Genomic DNA, 17,312 nt, shown 5'->3' with positions numbered 1-17,312 from the left:
CTTAGAAACTTAGCAGCTGACTACACCCCTAGCAAACGGTCATGCTCTAATTAAATTGATATGTGTGTACATATATATGTAAATTATTGTGCATATATATATTCAACTATTTTATCCACAGACAAACATTCTATGTGAAAAGAATTTCCTTCTCTTGCTTCCTTTCAGATATAATACAGGTCTGAAGAAACAGTTACTCTAAATAGTTCAAGATCCTCAGAAAAAACACTCTTGAATGACAAAGAATATGGATATTGTAATATTTCTTTTTTTTTTTACTGTAATATATGTACCTTAACTAACTCATGTGAACTCTTATCTTCAACAACATTGCTTTTATATAACCAAATTTAAATGAAAACGTTTCCAATAGGCAGACATACAAAATATTTGTGTTACACACTACAGCTTTGGAAAAACTGGACTTCCTACTCACCCCAGGCAAAGTTGTTTGTTTGTTTTTGTTTTTGGGGAGGGTCTGCCAAATAAATAAAATCATTTTTACCTCATTATCTTCAATCACCATTGGACAGGGCAAGTGAGTAAATTGCTTGCATTACTTGATAAGTATTTATGACAAATTTGAAAAGCAGTAATATTCTTACAGTACAAACACTTGCAATATGACAGAACAGAGCTCAGCATAATAAAAAATGCTACAATTCATTTCTGTAACTGTAGAGCTTTACATACAATGAAAATCAAAACTGCCATCCAATATTACCCCACTAGTCTAAATTTGAGTTTTGTTTAAAGCTGGAGGGAGGCTAGGATGGGATTACCCACAATTATCCCATTACATCTCATTTCCCACCCTGACAGGCAGTATCATATAAGTTTCACTTAAAAATTGTAGTAAGCTCTATTAAAAGACTTTTTAAAGACATCGAAGACATTAACTACACATTACATATATACAGTAGTAACAGTAATCATACATAACTATCACTTGACTTGAAGACTAAGTTTGTTCATAATATTTCCATTATTTTTTATGATGAAATCTCAGTTTAACAAAAAAAAGTATCAAAATATGCAGAAGTCAAAATAAATTAAATAGAAACAAGGTGTTCAGCTGCAAAAACGTGCAAGTTCTACAACTTATTTGGTACAACTCGGAGCTAAAAGGACTTCTCAAACATCACCACAAAAAAAAAAAATTCAAAAAACGTCACCAAGAAAAACTGCAAAGGTCAATTTTTTTGTTTTTAAGTTATAAAAACCTAAAAACAGATGGCAGCAAGAAGAATTGCTTCTAAAACTTCACAAATACTTGGGATTGGAGATACTGTTACTCTGCAACAGTCACTAAATCTGTATCCATGAGAAGTCTGTCTCAATTAGCAGGAACACAGTGAAAACATACAGCAGCCAAATCAAAGTGCAGTACTAGGTATATCATGCTGGATACAGGGCTACCGGACCTCTGCATTTCATCATCTTGTTATTTGCTATGGGATTAAGCAAATCAAAATTTCCACCTTCTTTTAATATGTGATAAACGCAGATAAAACTACTCTGCAAGATCACCCAGACCTTCTTCTAAGCACTAAATAACTCCTAAGTATTGGGTTAATATTCAAATAAGAAACTTACAGGTTTTTTGGTTTCTATCATTAAGAGGGATGGAGGCTTCTCATTAGATGGCTGGCTTGGTTGATTTTTTTGATCTGAAAATCGTGATGAAGGCTTATAGATTTTACCCCGTTTTTCATCTGTTTCATGCTCCTCTGAAATTAAAGGCAAATTAAAAACAAACTGTATCAATTTTTATTGTATTAGAAAGAATCCTGTTCTTTAGTCTTATTCATTCAATTCAATATATAATTTCATTAAAAAAAAAGTGATAATACAAACTTTCCGTAACTTAACATCTTTTAATATGAAGAAGAACAAAGATTAGGTATTTTAAAACAAAGCATTTTTTCCTCTGAAGTTTAAAAGACAAATCATGCCACTACCTACCTAGTGAGTCAAAGCATAAAGTAGATTTTAGCATCAAGTTTCCTTTGCTGCTTCTAATGTAACATATTACTTTTAAAATGCAATTCAAAGCCAAATGATCCACCACCCCCAAAAAAAGATTAGTTATACCTTTAGATGCATTAACGATTCCTCCTCTTACAAACGTTTTCACTTTATTACCATCACTTCCTTCAAAGGCAGCAAGGAATTCTTCATAAATTTCTGCAGCAGCCTTCTCATCCTCCTACATAGCAAATGTTAATCTATTTACTATCATCACAGAATAACCTTCACTAGACAGCTATTCTTAAATTAGCTATGTGACATTCCTTTTTATTTTCTACAGTTCATGCTACAAACTGCATCAAATGAGTTTCAATTTTAGACAGAATTCAAATTTCTGAGAAATGTGGGAAGAACACAGCACATAATACGTAAAGCAAATAAGGCCTGTATGCTCAAATATGACTGTTCATTTACAAGAGTTTACATGGCAATTTAACATTCAAAAGATGCCAAATAGAAAAGATCATATGAAAGACCAGCATTATGAGACTGGAGCTTTGTTGACCTAAGCATCAGAGAACAGTACGTATTCCACCTTACCCATTACAATCAGCCCATGTGACTGAAGGAGGTTAACAAGAGGATCACCCTTCTGTATTTCCCCGAAAAGAAGTTAATTCAGTGACTTAATAAAGTTGAGTGAGACACTAAATTTAGCACTACAGTGTTTCCTTAGGCTAGTATTTCCAACAACCTAGCAGGAAGTATTCCACTGAAATATAGTAGAGAGTTGTGTGTGTAAAGTTCAAAGCCCAAAATTTTCAAAACTTCCACCTTTTCAACTATAAGCTACATACTTCCTAAAATTCGGACACTCCCGAGTATCCTAAAATTCAGTATCAAATTTTAATGTTTTCATTAATTCCAAAAGAAGTCATTAGACAAAAATATGTTTTACAGAATAACAAGGATGCATATTGAAACAATTTCAGAGACAACAGGTACTCTTTCTAATTACTGAAATACAATGACAGAGAAAATAACCTAAGGTGACAGCTGTCTTCATTTTGAGCAATACAACAATCAATTGATTATAGTATTTCAGTATTTCAGGAAGCCAGAGAACTTGATTTCTCACTCAGAAGGAAAGAGAAGCCCCTCTCTCTATGTTAATGCCACAGATGCCAAGAACAAATTAAACATGTAAAATACAATTCACTTTCATTCTTAGAAAGCTACAATTATCAAAATACAGAGATTTATTTTGAAAAACAACTGTTTGAAATACCTTCAGTTTATAATCCTTGTTTAGTATCACAAACACCTCTCAGGTCTGTGCCAAGCATATGACCAAAATAGCTCATATTTCTTTGAAAAATAAAGAAATTTATTTTGATAAATAAAAATTAAAGCTGGTTGTAATCTAAAAGCAAACCTTCTTCAGCTCTGGATAAAAAATAAAATTTTCATTGTATACCATTACCTTCTTTTTTAATTCTTCTTGCTCCTTCTTGCTCAGAGTCCGTTTGGCAGCACTCATTTTGCCAATACTGAATGCTTTAAGTTTGCTTTCCATCAAAGGCTGCAAAAGGAGTAAGAAAACAAACATTAAACTGTTTACAAAACAATTAAAATAATGTTACTCTCTATCTTGATATAGACCAGAAACTTTCTACCTGAAGTGACTTAACCTAAACAAAACAAAGAAAAGACTTCCTGTACTTCTCTCTGAACTTGCCATTACCTAATACAACCAAAAAATTTAAATCTATGTTTTTTCAAAAACAAATTGTCCTTAGTTTAATGAGAAAGCTTTTAATATACCGTTCAAACACAGCTGAAATCTGAAGGGTACTTGCTCTAAGAGCCTGGAGATCTTATCACTACAGAACACACAGTTTCTAAACCTTTGGAAATACATGCTTTGCACTACAGTTCCTTTTTGATCGTTGCCATTTCCAGGAAAAAAAAAAACCACCAAAGAAAAATTCTAAAAGCTTTTCTGACTATTTTGGTGAGAAGAACATTTGTGCAAGGTTGAACAGGTGTAACTGAAGAACAAAACGGATGCTAAATTTCAGCTGTACTTCAAGGTTACGTGTAATATTTTTGTTTGAAGAAGAAAATGCATTCTTGAGGTTTTCAGCTACTAGTTAAATAAAACAAAAGACCTCACATTTAGCTCCTAGATTCTTTCTGGTTTAGGTAATTTAACCTCCATTCCTCCCTTCTTGAAACCCTGATGAAGGAAGGCCTCCACGTAACAGTTATGTCTGGAGAGTATGGAATCAGAATTCTTAAGATCCTACTTAGGTAGTTAACAGTCAGTAAAGCATCGAGAGAAGAAAGACAACAGGATGAAGACCACGTTCAAAAGACATGGGCAATGAGAAGGAAAGGAGAGAAAAGAGAAGAAAATTCTCTGGAAACTCCTAGCTTAACACAGTAATTCATAAAGAATCAGCATAAGAACAAGCAAAAGCCTCAGAAGAGCAAAACATAAGCTATTAGCCTTTATCTTCAAAATATTTTTGATGCTCTTACACAGTGATGCTTAAAACTACCATTTTTCCAATGACAGTTCTTTAAAAAAAAAAAAACCAGGTCAATTTAATAAAACATCAAGACAAATAAGGTGAACAATTTAACTGTCGTATTATTAAAAAATTTCAGATGCCAACTGCAGAAAGTTTCCTCTGGGAATAATTTTCTTTGTAGAGAGTTTTATTTCTAGTATCAGCTTCTTATTCAGAATTTTTTACATACAAAAAAAGCACTGTGAAAAACAACTGTTTGAAATACCTTCAGTTTATAATCCTTGTTTAGTATCACAAACACCTCTCAGGTCTGTGCCAAGCATATGACCAAAATAGCTCATATTTCTTTGAAAAATGTTCCCTACTTCATCATTAAAAGGAAAACTATCAATTAGAAATTAATGCAGCATTTTCTGTAGAGTTATCTGGTTTATGACACTATGTTGTCAACATGAGCTGTTGTGACAGGTTTATCAGGAGCTTTTCATGCATCTGGATGTTTTTAAAGTTAATAAAATCCAGTTTTCCTGTTGTCTGAAAGACAGCTTGTACTTCAGTATGACAAACAATATACAACCTTGGCAAAACGTGGGCATATTGCTATGGCACAGCAATGCACACAAAACAAACACCACACTCCTACCCAAGGTTTATCCTGTCATCAGGAAATAATCTCTTACAGTAATATTACAGGATACCTGCAGATCAGCCACATGAATATATGTTCTAGTGACATAAAGGAAGCAGCTGTAAGATAACAAGAGTTCTGGCACTAAGATCTCCTCAGTTTAGAAAGGGTCTCAGGAAAAATATTAAAAAACACTACCTTCAAAGTGGCTGGAGCAATACAAAGTTAGTAGGATTGAACTAATTTATGCCTGCTAGTTACATTCCAGTAGGCAATTATAACATTATTATTAACCATATGCAGCTTCACAGAATTCCTAACAGAGCTATATAAAACTTGAAGCCCTTCCTCCTTCAAAAAATGGGAAATAATACAGTGAAAAGGGTAAAGCAAACGAAGGAAGCAAAGAGAAAATTTCTAAGTAAGTAATCAAATCACTGTACGAAAGCAAATTCCCATTAAACATAACGCTGCATTGACTATAAGAAGGCACAGAGTACTGAAGTCCCAGTTCCATCGACAACACCGAATATTCAAAAGAGATTTAAGAGTAATTTTCCAAATTCTAGCAAGTAAAGCAAATCGATAAAAGGACCTACTTCTTTTTGAAGTTTCTGCTATCACAACTTGAATAATGTTATCTTACAAGCAATTTAATTAAGCTGGTAATTGACTTTTTCATATACAAAATCAAATTGAAATCTTGAAGAAAATCCAAACCACAGAATGAATTGTCTGGTATTAACGCTCTGTTTGGCTCTTGCTGCCTCTTTTCATTTTAACTCAAAAATAGGTAGGCCTTCAAGCAACGTACCAACCACATGACCAGGCGAAGGTCTCTTCAGTGGGGGAAAAAAAAAAAGACTAGGTAATTATTATTACCTTTCGCTTTAAGTATATTCTATTAGAAAGAAAAATTAAGGATTAAATTAGAGCCACGCTATCTCATTTTTGAGAAGCCAACTGTATACAAAAAGTCACTTTAATATACAGTGACTCTTACAATTAATCACCTCGTACTTTGAACTATTCCTCAGCAAAAGAGGTAAACATAGAGTCCTTACAGCTTCTTCCTGTTCAAGTATCTATTATGAATGCAATATCATGCAGCAGAGCTTCCTACACTAATAGTTGTTTGAAAGTTTCAAGGAGTATTTTTAAACATGAAAATCAATGGTTCATTTATAAACACCTACAGATTAGAGACCCAATGCACCAGAGTCTGCCTGCAGCAAGTAATTTTCTTTAGAGAACAGGCCTATTTTGAGTTTCTGGGTTTGGTTGGATTTTTCTATTTGGGGTTTTTTTTTGCTGTTTTTAAATATTTTGGACTTACATGTGTATCAGCAGATCCAGTGGTGTGTACTGCATCTGGCACTCTGACCTGAAGAGAAAATGAAGAGGAGGTGAGGCACAGAAAAAGAAAAAAAAACCCTCTGGTTTTTTTATTCAGTTCTTCGAATGTGATTTTCATTTCAACGTCAACGTCCAAATACACAAGAACAAAGATACATGTAATAATAATATATCTGAACAGAGTCACAGCATGAACAATGTCAATATAAGGCAAATAAGGGATTAAAGATAGACTGTTCTTGCTACCATTAAAAACATCTAAATTTCCACAGCTTGATTTTACAAACATGCCACTAACACCACTGCAAGAAAGAAAAATTAAGTTTGCTACACTGAATCTGCAAGAGCTGTCATTAAAGGCTGTTAAAGATTACATAAAGTGCTTGATTATATTTGCCTTACTATAAAATCATTTCCAAAACTGCTCTTAGTGTGTCGTGCATAGATGGAAGCTGGCCACCTCAAGAACACTAATTTAAGTCCAACTTGTGAGTATGTACTAATTAACATTATTACTTTAAACTCTAACTGAACTTTAACATGTAAACCAGCGTATATATAAAATTTGCATAGGCTTTTTTTAAAATCAGGTTTTTAAATGAGTTTAAGTGATGGAGAACACTCCAACAAACAGGACTGAGCACATTTTTAAATTATGCAATGCCCAAATTCCAGAAAACCTCACTGACATAACATCCACTATTAAGACATAACTGCCTGATGCACAATTCATATCTAAATTGAAATTTAAGTCAAAATAAAACATTTTCATTAGCTGAAATCTGTTCATTAGTTACAGAAAACTAGCACTTCTCCTTATTACCAGGAATTTATAGTTTCTACCAGAAATAGTAATATATGATGCTCATCTCCAGTCTTCCAAAACAGACAAACACCAAATGCTACTCTAGAAGATAATTTACTAGGCCTCATTGTCATTTCACACCATGCTTTTTCATCAACTACGATAGAGACATTTATCTTTGGACAAGTATATTCCTATGTTTTACAGTCAAATCAATTTAGAAAAAATGGTAGACAGTACTTCAAGAACCAGAACTGAGTCCACAAAGGTAAAGAGAGACACAAAGATACAACCCTTAAAAGTGAGAAGGTTGCTAGGAATAGACATTTGGGGTTTTTTTTAAGAAAGAGAAAGGGGGAAAAAAACAAACAAAAAAAACCAGTTATGTCTTACTCTCAAAGACCTCCCAAATCCACTTACCTGTAGCACTATACATTACTCACAAGGCACATCTTTGCACAGAAGTTAATAAAAAGTTTAGTTCACCTGTACCAGTAGCAGTTCATTAAAATACATGTGGAAGCAAATATCACAAGCATCTTTTACTAATACCGCTTCCTGCAAATTTTTCCTCTGTATTTGGTGCTGGATTTTTTTGTGATTCACAATTGCCTATGACACTCAAATCAGTAATCTGTTATCCACAGTTCTACGTACTGCAAAAATGTAGCTTAAGGAAACCTGTCCTTCCCCAGAGAGTATATGAATGTATAGCACGACATCACACAGATAAACGAAAGACACTGTGCAAAAGAATTTCAAAGCTTGGAAACAGCATTCTTCCTGCTGCCAGCTGCTACCCTGTGGAAACCAACACATCAGTTCAATTCCACCCTTAAAAAAAAAAAATTCAGACCTGCAGTTAAAAAGATAAATCTCAAAGGTGGACTGATACAACGCCATCTGCCTTACTGTACTAACAGAGTTGAGACCTAGCACTGCTTGGGGGAAAAGAGGCTGTTTGGCAACAGCAAAATGAAATGACCATTTCTCAATTCTCCACATCTGTTTCATTTACAGAAGTTTTGGAAAGAGACACCCTCCAACAGGGATGGGTGCTGAAGCTCTTACAGGGAGGACAACAAACAAGGCATCACACACAGTAACAAACAGTACCAATGCTCAGTACAATGATACATAAGACACAATATCCTGAGGAAGAACATAAAAAAAGTAACAGACACTGAATCTGTTTCTCCAGCAACAGAGCAGATGATACTGCTTGGAAAGGCTTTCAATGCATGGCAGCACGCAGACATTCTGCGGGCTAACAACGGGAAAGCAGGCCAATGATCAAAAAAGTCTGGAAGTCACTGAGCTAGAAGTACAGCAGTGCTTCCCAACCCACCAACAGGGACCACGGCACTGTGGAGTAAGCCACCCCAAACATTAGCCGAGCACAGAATTTCTACTAAGGTGCACTCTGAAAACTTCTAAAAGCAGTTTTAGCTTTTACACCAACTTTATCCCACAGCAACTAGCAGCTTTGCAGAGCCCCACTATTCCTCTCCTTAAACAGTTCTTATTTTTAAGGTCTTCTCTTCCCATCTATAAATTTAGTTCATACCTTTGGTACTGGTTCTGACCATCCAAGCCACTGTACCCGCAAAGCACAAGATGAAAGGATTCTTGACAAAATTACACACTGCTATCTGCCAGTTTCTAAATAGCAGTTATTAAAAAAACCTGCTTCTCACAGCACTGCACTTTGCATCTATTTGCACCAGCTTGACAAAAGGGGCAATTTTGTTTCCTTAAGAGTCACACCAGCTGAGTTGACTCAGCGGAACCACAGTGTCTTTCTAACATTTACCGAGAGAAGCATTTCAGAACATGTTGCCCACCTGTGTTAAACCTGGAACAGGATTATTTTTTCCTCTTCTCATTATGTTAAGTAGCTCAACTGAACTAACTGTTAACAGAAACATACCCAAAGCTCTGTCCTGCACCTGATGATGTCCGAGATGTGAGGATAGCTCCTTCATGTTCAAAACACTGACAGAAAAAATGCAATGAGTCCATCTTTCAGTCTTTGCCAGCATAAACAATCTACAAATGTCTTCTCACTCCCAACTCACTGCCTCTACCAGCCTGCATGAAACCTTCCCCCCCCCCCCCCTAAACCAGCCTATTTTCCAGTTGGATCACTTTCTCAATCTCTTTCACTGCACAGGTCCCTCAAAGAATTGTGCCAGCATAACTGAAGTAGCAATACAGGCTGCTGAAATGGCATTCCAGTAAAATACAGCCCTTCAAACCACAGTCTTGGAGGTCAGGTCACTCAAAGCTCCATTACTGAGTCTAGCCAAGTTTACTGAACCTTCAAAAGAAAGAAAGAAAAAAAAAAAAAAATCCTCAAAGGACCATACAAATGAGATTTATGGCAAATTCCTATCAGAAAGCCAAAGCAGAGAGCCCTCTGTCAGATTCTGATGTTCAAATTTTCTTCCAGCTTCATGGCAGCTTCCAAAGAAAACATAGAAGAGACAACTGCTCTTCCAAATCTTCCTTTCTGTCAGAAGTGCAAGTGCCCACAAATCCAGCTCTTCATAGTTTCTTCAAATTTAACGATCTCTGGGTAAAACTGGCACGATCATATTATTTCACAAATATTTAAAATATGCTGTATAACATAAGCAAACATCTTTTTTTGTTGTTGTTGGTTTTTAAATTAATACTGATGCCATTTAGTAAAACAACAAAGAGCAACAAAAGCACAAAAGCTGCCAATAAAACCCAGGAGACAATCTGTGGCCTTCCAAATGCTGAATGTTATTTTTACAACTGTAATGGCTACAACTTAAACATAAATAAAAGCCTTGCCCTTGCAAAAACTAATAGCTTCAGGGTAAAGTGTTTACAAGAAACTCTGGTGTAAGACATTCTTGCCCTGTTTCGACACCTTCCATTGATTCTGCCCCCATACTGGGCAGCTGGGCACGCTGAATTAGATCACTTTTCCCGATCTAAATGATCACCTAGGAAAGAGAGAGTTGGGGAGGTTCAGCCAAACAAGTTTCCAATTCATAGCAAGCTCACACCCCCCACCCAAATCATGCCAAATCAGCTAAAGAGGACAATGTTCGGGAGGGAAAAAGTAGCTAAGGCTGGGAGTGGTTTGTGTCAGCACTGACACCAAGGAAAAGCAAATGGAATGTTAAGATGTTAAAATTAAGATGTTAAAATCTAGCAAAGGCGGGGAGGTTTCCAGCCCAACTTGTCTTTTTTGTTCTTCCTTTCTCTAGCAAACTGTCTAGAAAACAAATGCTTGCAAACACCTGCATATTATTTTATAGCTAATCTATTTACTCTTTACATTTACTGGAATAGTGCATATTAATACTATTCACTATTTAAATAGGTATCACTTGCAGACACAAAAGTAAATGGAAAATGGTTTTCTTCAAAGTATTTGCAAGGAATCCTACTCCATTATACCCTTAAACTCAGATGAACAGGAGCTGCCGACATATAACTTTCTACTGCAAGAGAGGAAACGAGGACACCTCCCTTTTACATTTTCATCAACAGAGGAACACACTTACGCCTCTCCTGCTCCTGGTCACCAGTTGAAAAACAATACAGAAAAAGTTAGAGATCACGAGTTTCACCATCCTGCAGAATGCCACATCTAACTGGAATTCACCACATGTACAGATTTTACACTGCCACTCTCCATACACTTTAACTTACCAAGGAAAGCTGTCCACTCACAAGCAAGTAATCACTGTTCTTCAACATTTAATTCACACATAACTTACTCAAAAACCTGAGAAATGCATTTCAGATTAAAGAATGTTGTTAAATGTTGTTAAAAAATGTTAACATTTTTTTAGAATGAAAAAGGAAATCTACAGCTTGGTCCAAGTGGATAATCTCTTCTGCCACATGGTACCCAATTCGTACGGCATTATATGTAAGAGCAGTGGACATGCAATATAGTCACTATTCTCAGAAGATAAAGTAAGAAAATGGCAGAGTCATTGAGCTGCTAATATTTCATTACATCAAGATAATAATTGAACATAATCAGTATCTGCCATTTCAGAATCATATCCTACACTGACCTCCTGCGCAGTCTTGGGCAATCTCTATTTTCTCTTCCTTAATTTTGTCCTTCTTTCCTATTTAGATTGCTGGAAATCTCAAGCACATATCTTGCTATCCTAATCTCAAAGTGACAAAGGAATAGATTATGCTTTTGCAACATATTTCACATCGGAGGGCTCTCAAACTTATTCAGAAGCTGACAGTACCATAAAAAGCAGCTACCACCACAGCAACACAGGCAGTGGCTGCTCCTGGACCTGTACCATCTCCAGTGATAGTTTTCAAATAGTGAATCAAACAGATAATGCCTGACTGAAATAAGCTTGATTTTACACTATAAAATAAAACAACTGGCTGTATCTTCAAAATCAGTACTTGGACACTAAGACCGAAGAACAAACACCACCCGTCCTGAAGGGGAGAAACCGTATCTTACTGTAAGTGTTCAAGTCTTCAACCGCTAGGCCACAGCTCTTCACAAAGCACAGAAAATAAAATGTCACTGCGTCTTCCCAGGAGGCAGGCTAGAAGCCAGTAAAGGCACATCTTGGAATTGCCACTGAAACATACCTTATGGAGTCTACGAGACACATTTGTTTTGCAAGTACAATTATTCTTATAACTTGCAAATACAATGCACCAAAAGAAATGGAGCCTAAAACTTCCATTTCGATATGTAAGTAAATGAATTTAAAATGATCAAAAAAATCAAAATCTTTGATAAATAATTACTTTAAGAAATTGAGCAAAATGGTTATTTGCTTAGATTGTTAAACCATAAACATTTTCATATAGGCTCAACTAAAAATACACATTTTTATCCTTGCATGAACAAATGAATTACAAAAAATAAGAATATTACTAATTTCAGTACTGTTATGTCATACTTCTTTCTGCAGACATCTGAAAAGTATCTCTATGGATATATGTATCGCAAGCATTAATGAAATGACAAAAAAAAGACACTACATACACCCTGCCCCCCAAAGAAAGTTGAGGTTGAAGGAAAAAAATCCCAAGAGGTACGCATATCTTATTTTATTTCACTTTTCAACAAAAACATTCTCATGGATCCAGGTGTGTACTATCACTATTTTCTTTGGCACATAAAATAATATTGACAATACAAAAAAAGTGAAATCTAGAATGTAAAGCATGGGAAAAGACTACTGGAAACACAGCACATGCGTCTAGAGTAATGGGAAATTGAGGGGAGAGCAGGAACTGCACGAAGATGGCAAGATACAGGACCTCCTCAACAGGCCTTGACAGACTAACGCACGTGTTTGACTTTAATTCTCTAGCAGTTCCACTGACTTCAATGGGATGGATGACTTAGTACAAAGTTAAGTGTCTGCACATACCTCTGCAGAACTAAGATCTAGGACAGAAAACAATTCTTATAAATTAATTATTACTGTATATTTAAAAAAAAAAATCATCCCTACAGAAATAGTAAATGACAAAACAAGAAAAGTCCATGACATAACTGTGAAAAGAAAAGGATCACATCTGGGTTGGTTTTGTGTACCATGTTATCAGTTGCAGTAATCAATAATTAAATTATTATTCTATGTCTAGTTATACTTGAAATCCCAAAATGTCTTATTCCCTGGAAGCCATTCTCCATAAATTAAGACCTACTTTACTACTGAAGTTTTCTGTCCAGCTCTTACTTGCAGTTCCAAGCCAAAGGCAAGATCCAAAAAAATGTTTCCTGGCAATATTTGGCATAGATCATAAAAGGGAAACAAAAATAAAACTCTCCTACTCTAATAACACCAACTGGGTAAACATGCAAAGGCTCTTGGTAACTACATTTCAGCTAGTTTCCTAGCAGCAAACAAAAAATAATGCTGTTTTAGCTGAATACAAAAATGGGTAAAAATTATTGATCTATATAGCACTGGAAATTCCTGAGCCAAAATGTGGCTTCTCCCTTGACCGATTTACACACTTACACACACACACACAAAAAAAACCCCAAAAACAAACACACATACATACCACACAAAAAAAACCCACACCAAAAACTGGAAGATTTATATACTTCTGGACTAAAACCTGCAACAAGGCTGAGTGAAAGGAAGTGTCACTAATCGCTAATCGTCAAACTGTCAGCTGCCAGTGCATCCCCCAAAACATATCTTACCCTCTACTCTCTTGGCAGGAGGGGGTGCTTAGCGAGCAGGCAGCTCTGTGCTGTTACTACCCGCAGCCAGCCAGGCGCTGGTTTCAGCCCACAGCTCTGGACAAGTTTGCCAGAACTCCTGCACTACCTGGACTTCTGGTCTGCAAATCCAACAAACAATAATTACAGGAAGTCGAGCGGGTACAGTGAAAAGAGCGGGGAACGCCACGGTCATTTTGTGAAATTTGTAATTTCATCGCAAACCAAAAGAGACTCGCTCTCAAATTATCATTTTCCTTCACAATCGCAAGTTGGAAACTAACCCCACGCGGGCTTCAGCCCGGCGGGGATCGGGACTCCCAGCACGAGCGAAATTACACACCTACACGGGCACGGGTAAGACTCGGGCACTAACTAACAACCCGCATCCGAAACCGCGGATGCGCCGGTTAGAACAGGACGACCCGCGCCTGCAGTTACAGCGCGCACCGCCGGGCCCCCGCATCCCTCCGCCGGGGGCACGGGGACGCGAGGAGGCCGCTGCCGCCGGCCCAGGATAGAGACGTGCCCAGGGCGGTTCCGGGGAAAGGGGATGCCCCGCGAGAGGCCCGGGCCCCCCCCGCGCCCGCCGCGCCGCCCCCCTCCCGCCTCCCCACCCCCTCCCGGGGCCCGCAGTCACCCCGGGCAGAAAGCAGGGACGGAGCAGGCCGCGCCACCCGCGCCTCGCCGCCCCGCCACTCCCGGGCCCCGCCGCCGCGCAGGCAGGCGGCGGCCATGGCCCCCGGCGGCGGAGCGGGCCGGCGGGCCGCGGGCCGGCCCGCGGAACGGCCTCACCTTCCCACTGGCTTTCTGCGAGCCGCTGGGCGCCTTGTCCGCCATCTTGCCTCTCCCTTCGCTCAGCCCTGGCGGCGAGAAAGCGAGCGCCGATCCCACCGAGCCCGCGAGCGGAGGGCGGGAAGCCGATAGCCGAGCCACCGATGGGGCGGCCTCCGCCCGGGCAGGGCGGGGCCTGTCCCCGTACCCTCTCCTCAGCGGAGGGGCGGCGGCAGCCCGGGCGGTGCGCCCGCAGCCCGCTGTGGCGGGCGGTGTGTGAGTCTCCCGGGTCTCTTGCTCCCGCATTAGCAGAAGAAAATCCAAATGAAGTCGCTAGGCAACCCAAATCTGCCTAGCAACCAGCTGCGGTAAGGCAGGCAGCGGCAGGCAGCCCGCGGCGGGAGCCCGCGCCCGCCCGACACCCCTCGGTGCCTCGGCGGCCGGCCCGGCGCACAGCGCAGGCACGGGCCGTGCTGCTGAGCGGTGCGCCATGAGGAGGCACCGGCCCTTCGCCTGCCCGTGTGAAGGACGCGCGGTCCCGCGGGACAAACCCTGACGCGAGGGGTCGGCTTTCAGACACACAAGGCGCGGTCCCGCGTTGCCTGAGCCCCCCGGGGGGGAGAGGACCGTGCAGAGCATACAGAGCCTTTTTTAATCGCCAGATGTTTTCCTACAAGACACTAGCAGGTGACAGTCGGGAACAGCTCGGGTGGGATGAGTAGAGCTGTAGCAGGAGTCAGCTGCGGGTGCTGGGAAGCCCACGGGTGGGTGGTCTGCGTGTCCTGCAGCGTGGAAATGCTCGGACTGCTCTTGGTGCACGCCAAGGGCCCAAAACGTGCGTTAGGTGGGAAGGCCTCACGCGGGATCAGGCTGGGCAGGACGGACAGCGTGTTGTGCAGCTGCAGCGGCCTGTGCTTCGGCCATCCTGCACAGCTCTCCTCATCCGTGGCCACAGACACTGAGCAGCGTGGGGTCATACAATTTGGAGACAGGGCTTGCCCCTAAACACCTAGCAAAGTGAAATAGAAAGAATACGGTTCTGAACAACATCAAAATGTTACATCAAATCAAGAAAAGCCCAGACATAAACAGTGGAAAGGATAGCACAGCAAATCCTCCATTACTGGGTTTGATAACACACCACCACAGCAACTTTCGTTATTGAACATTGCTTAACTAGGGATTATAACCAGAGGTCACGTTACATTTATCACGAGTCTTGCATTCCTGTGCTTTTATGGATTTTCATCACCGTGGAAGATGCTGGGGTTGAGAGAATACTTAAGGAAAAGACAGTAAATACACAGAAACTAATGAAAGCTTTAAATCCACCAACTCCCAACACCTACTGCCCTGTGAGTGACAGGAGAGAGGAGGGCCTACGCTAATAACCACATTTGTCAGCGGAGGATGACGGGGGAGCTTCCAGAAGAGGCAAAAAGAAAGCAAAAAGCCCCAGAGAAGGGCAGGGGCAACTGGAGAGGACTGGAAGTTTAGAGAGGAGGGCAAAACCCTCAGGAAACCTCGCCTGCTGCAGCTGGGGAGATGGTCTGACGAGAGCATGTTGCTCTGCCGGTAGCTATCCTTGGGGTGAAGGTTTAGCTGTGAGTCTTTTCACGGCTACTGCCATAGCGCAGGTCCTGATGCTGGCTGTCAAGTAGGTTGGTTAGTGGAAGTTACACTACAGTGGTGTGAAAATGAAGAGTCACTCGGGAGCTGGAGAAAAGGAGAAAAGTCTCGCTCAAAGCCAGCAAACGCGGATCAATACGCAAGACCAGCAGCACGGACAAAAGCAAACACTACGACCCTCTCTTGTTCCTCCCGTGAGGAGCAGCTTCGCAGGGATAGCGGGGGGCTGGGGAAACGCCGCCCTCCGCGGCCGTGTGCGCACGCTCCGGCAGAGGGCAGGGCCAGCCCGCCACCGGCACCGGGCACCCCCCCCCGCTCAGGCGGCTGATCCCCGGCTCTACCCCTCGGCACGCCTTAGGGTAAATTTACTACATTACATGATTTCTACTTCCTAAGTCACACAAAAAATAGCAAAATAATAAATAATAATCATCATCATTCTGTAGATGCAAATTGCTTTACGCTGCAATCAAATAAGTGGTTGGCCAGGCAGCGCTGCTGCAACTAAGAAAAAGGTGAGGTAGACCGAGAAGGGTTACGTGGCAGAAATATGCATTTCTCCTTGCTTTTCAAGCCTCCTTCCACCGTTTGCAAAATAACCATGCAAAAATTTTCTGATAATGGATTGGCAGCTACGGATCAAGAGAGATCAGAGGTTTATTGAGCTCCCTTCAGCAATAAGCAATTACAACAATTAGTGTTTGCTATACCTACAGCTGACACAGCACCTTACCATCCAGGATCTCACATTCTGCTCGGGAGGACGGCTCTGCACAGCTTTCTGTGGGCACCCCAAGGCTTTGCACAGATTTGAAGGGGAATCACTGCTGGCTTGGAGAGAAGGAGGGAGAAATAAAACCCATCCCTTTACAGCAGGATTTGGAGACAATTCCATCAGTCTTTTTAGGATTTGTTGAGCTCCGAACTTGCCCATAGAGCAGCCCTTCCACAGGAAGGAATGGTGTTGGCCAAGGAGCTTTAGAGATGGATTAAACAGGGTCTTATTGCTTCAGAATCCCAGTCAAGTTCTCTTCCCCCACCTTTCTCACTGTTTTCTTGAGAACCACTTCACCAGCTTGCAGAGGCACAGGATTAGTGTCATCCGTGACCTGCTTTTGGATTTTTTTAACATGGTAGTGGGAACAGGTGCAGCAATGAGTTGGAAGCAAACCAGCTGGGGAACTTAGGGCCGCAAGAGGAGATGCTGGATGCTGCTCAGCTCTGCTGGGACTGCATTAATAAACCTGGTATGAAAGAAAGACTTGACACTTCTAGGTAAAAAGCAAACATCTACCTGGAAAGAGGAATGTGCCCTTGGATGCTAGAGTTTTGGGGCCACTAATGTTAAGAAAATTTGTGCTCCATTTGGCCTCAATCTCTTTATTTAATCCA

General features: G+C 40.3%; 1 protein-coding gene across 10 annotated transcripts in view; it reads right to left on the bottom strand.

The window, feature by feature from the left end:
- Positions 1–15,721, bottom strand: part of U2SURP (U2 snRNP associated SURP domain containing) — a 48,441-nt gene extending 32,720 nt beyond the window's left edge. For 3 of the 10 annotated variants that reach the window (XM_075158315.1, XM_075158317.1, XM_075158318.1), the window contains exons 1-6: positions 14,313–14,429; positions 6,473–6,520; positions 3,455–3,553; positions 2,095–2,209; positions 1,597–1,730; positions 437–478 (exon numbers count right to left, since the gene is read on the bottom strand). In XM_075158315.1, the coding sequence (XP_075014416.1) occupies positions 437–478; positions 1,597–1,730; positions 2,095–2,209; positions 3,455–3,553; positions 6,473–6,520; positions 14,313–14,357 (483 nt within the window). In that variant the 5' untranslated portion in view covers positions 14,358–14,429. Of the gene's footprint in view, positions 1–436; positions 479–1,596; positions 1,731–2,094; positions 2,210–3,454; positions 3,554–6,472; positions 6,521–14,312 lie in introns of all 10 variants that reach the window. The other 7 variants (XM_075158320.1, XM_075158322.1, XM_075158323.1 and 4 more) reach the window with 4 other exon arrangements.
- Positions 15,722–17,312: the final 1,591 nt, after the last annotated feature.

Source organism: Calonectris borealis, chromosome 9 (assembly GCF_964195595.1).
Source record: "Calonectris borealis chromosome 9, bCalBor7.hap1.2, whole genome shotgun sequence".
NCBI lineage: Eukaryota > Metazoa > Chordata > Aves > Procellariiformes > Procellariidae > Calonectris > Calonectris borealis.
Note: the sequence above shows the minus strand (reverse complement) of the source record. Positions and strands in the feature narration are given on the sequence as shown.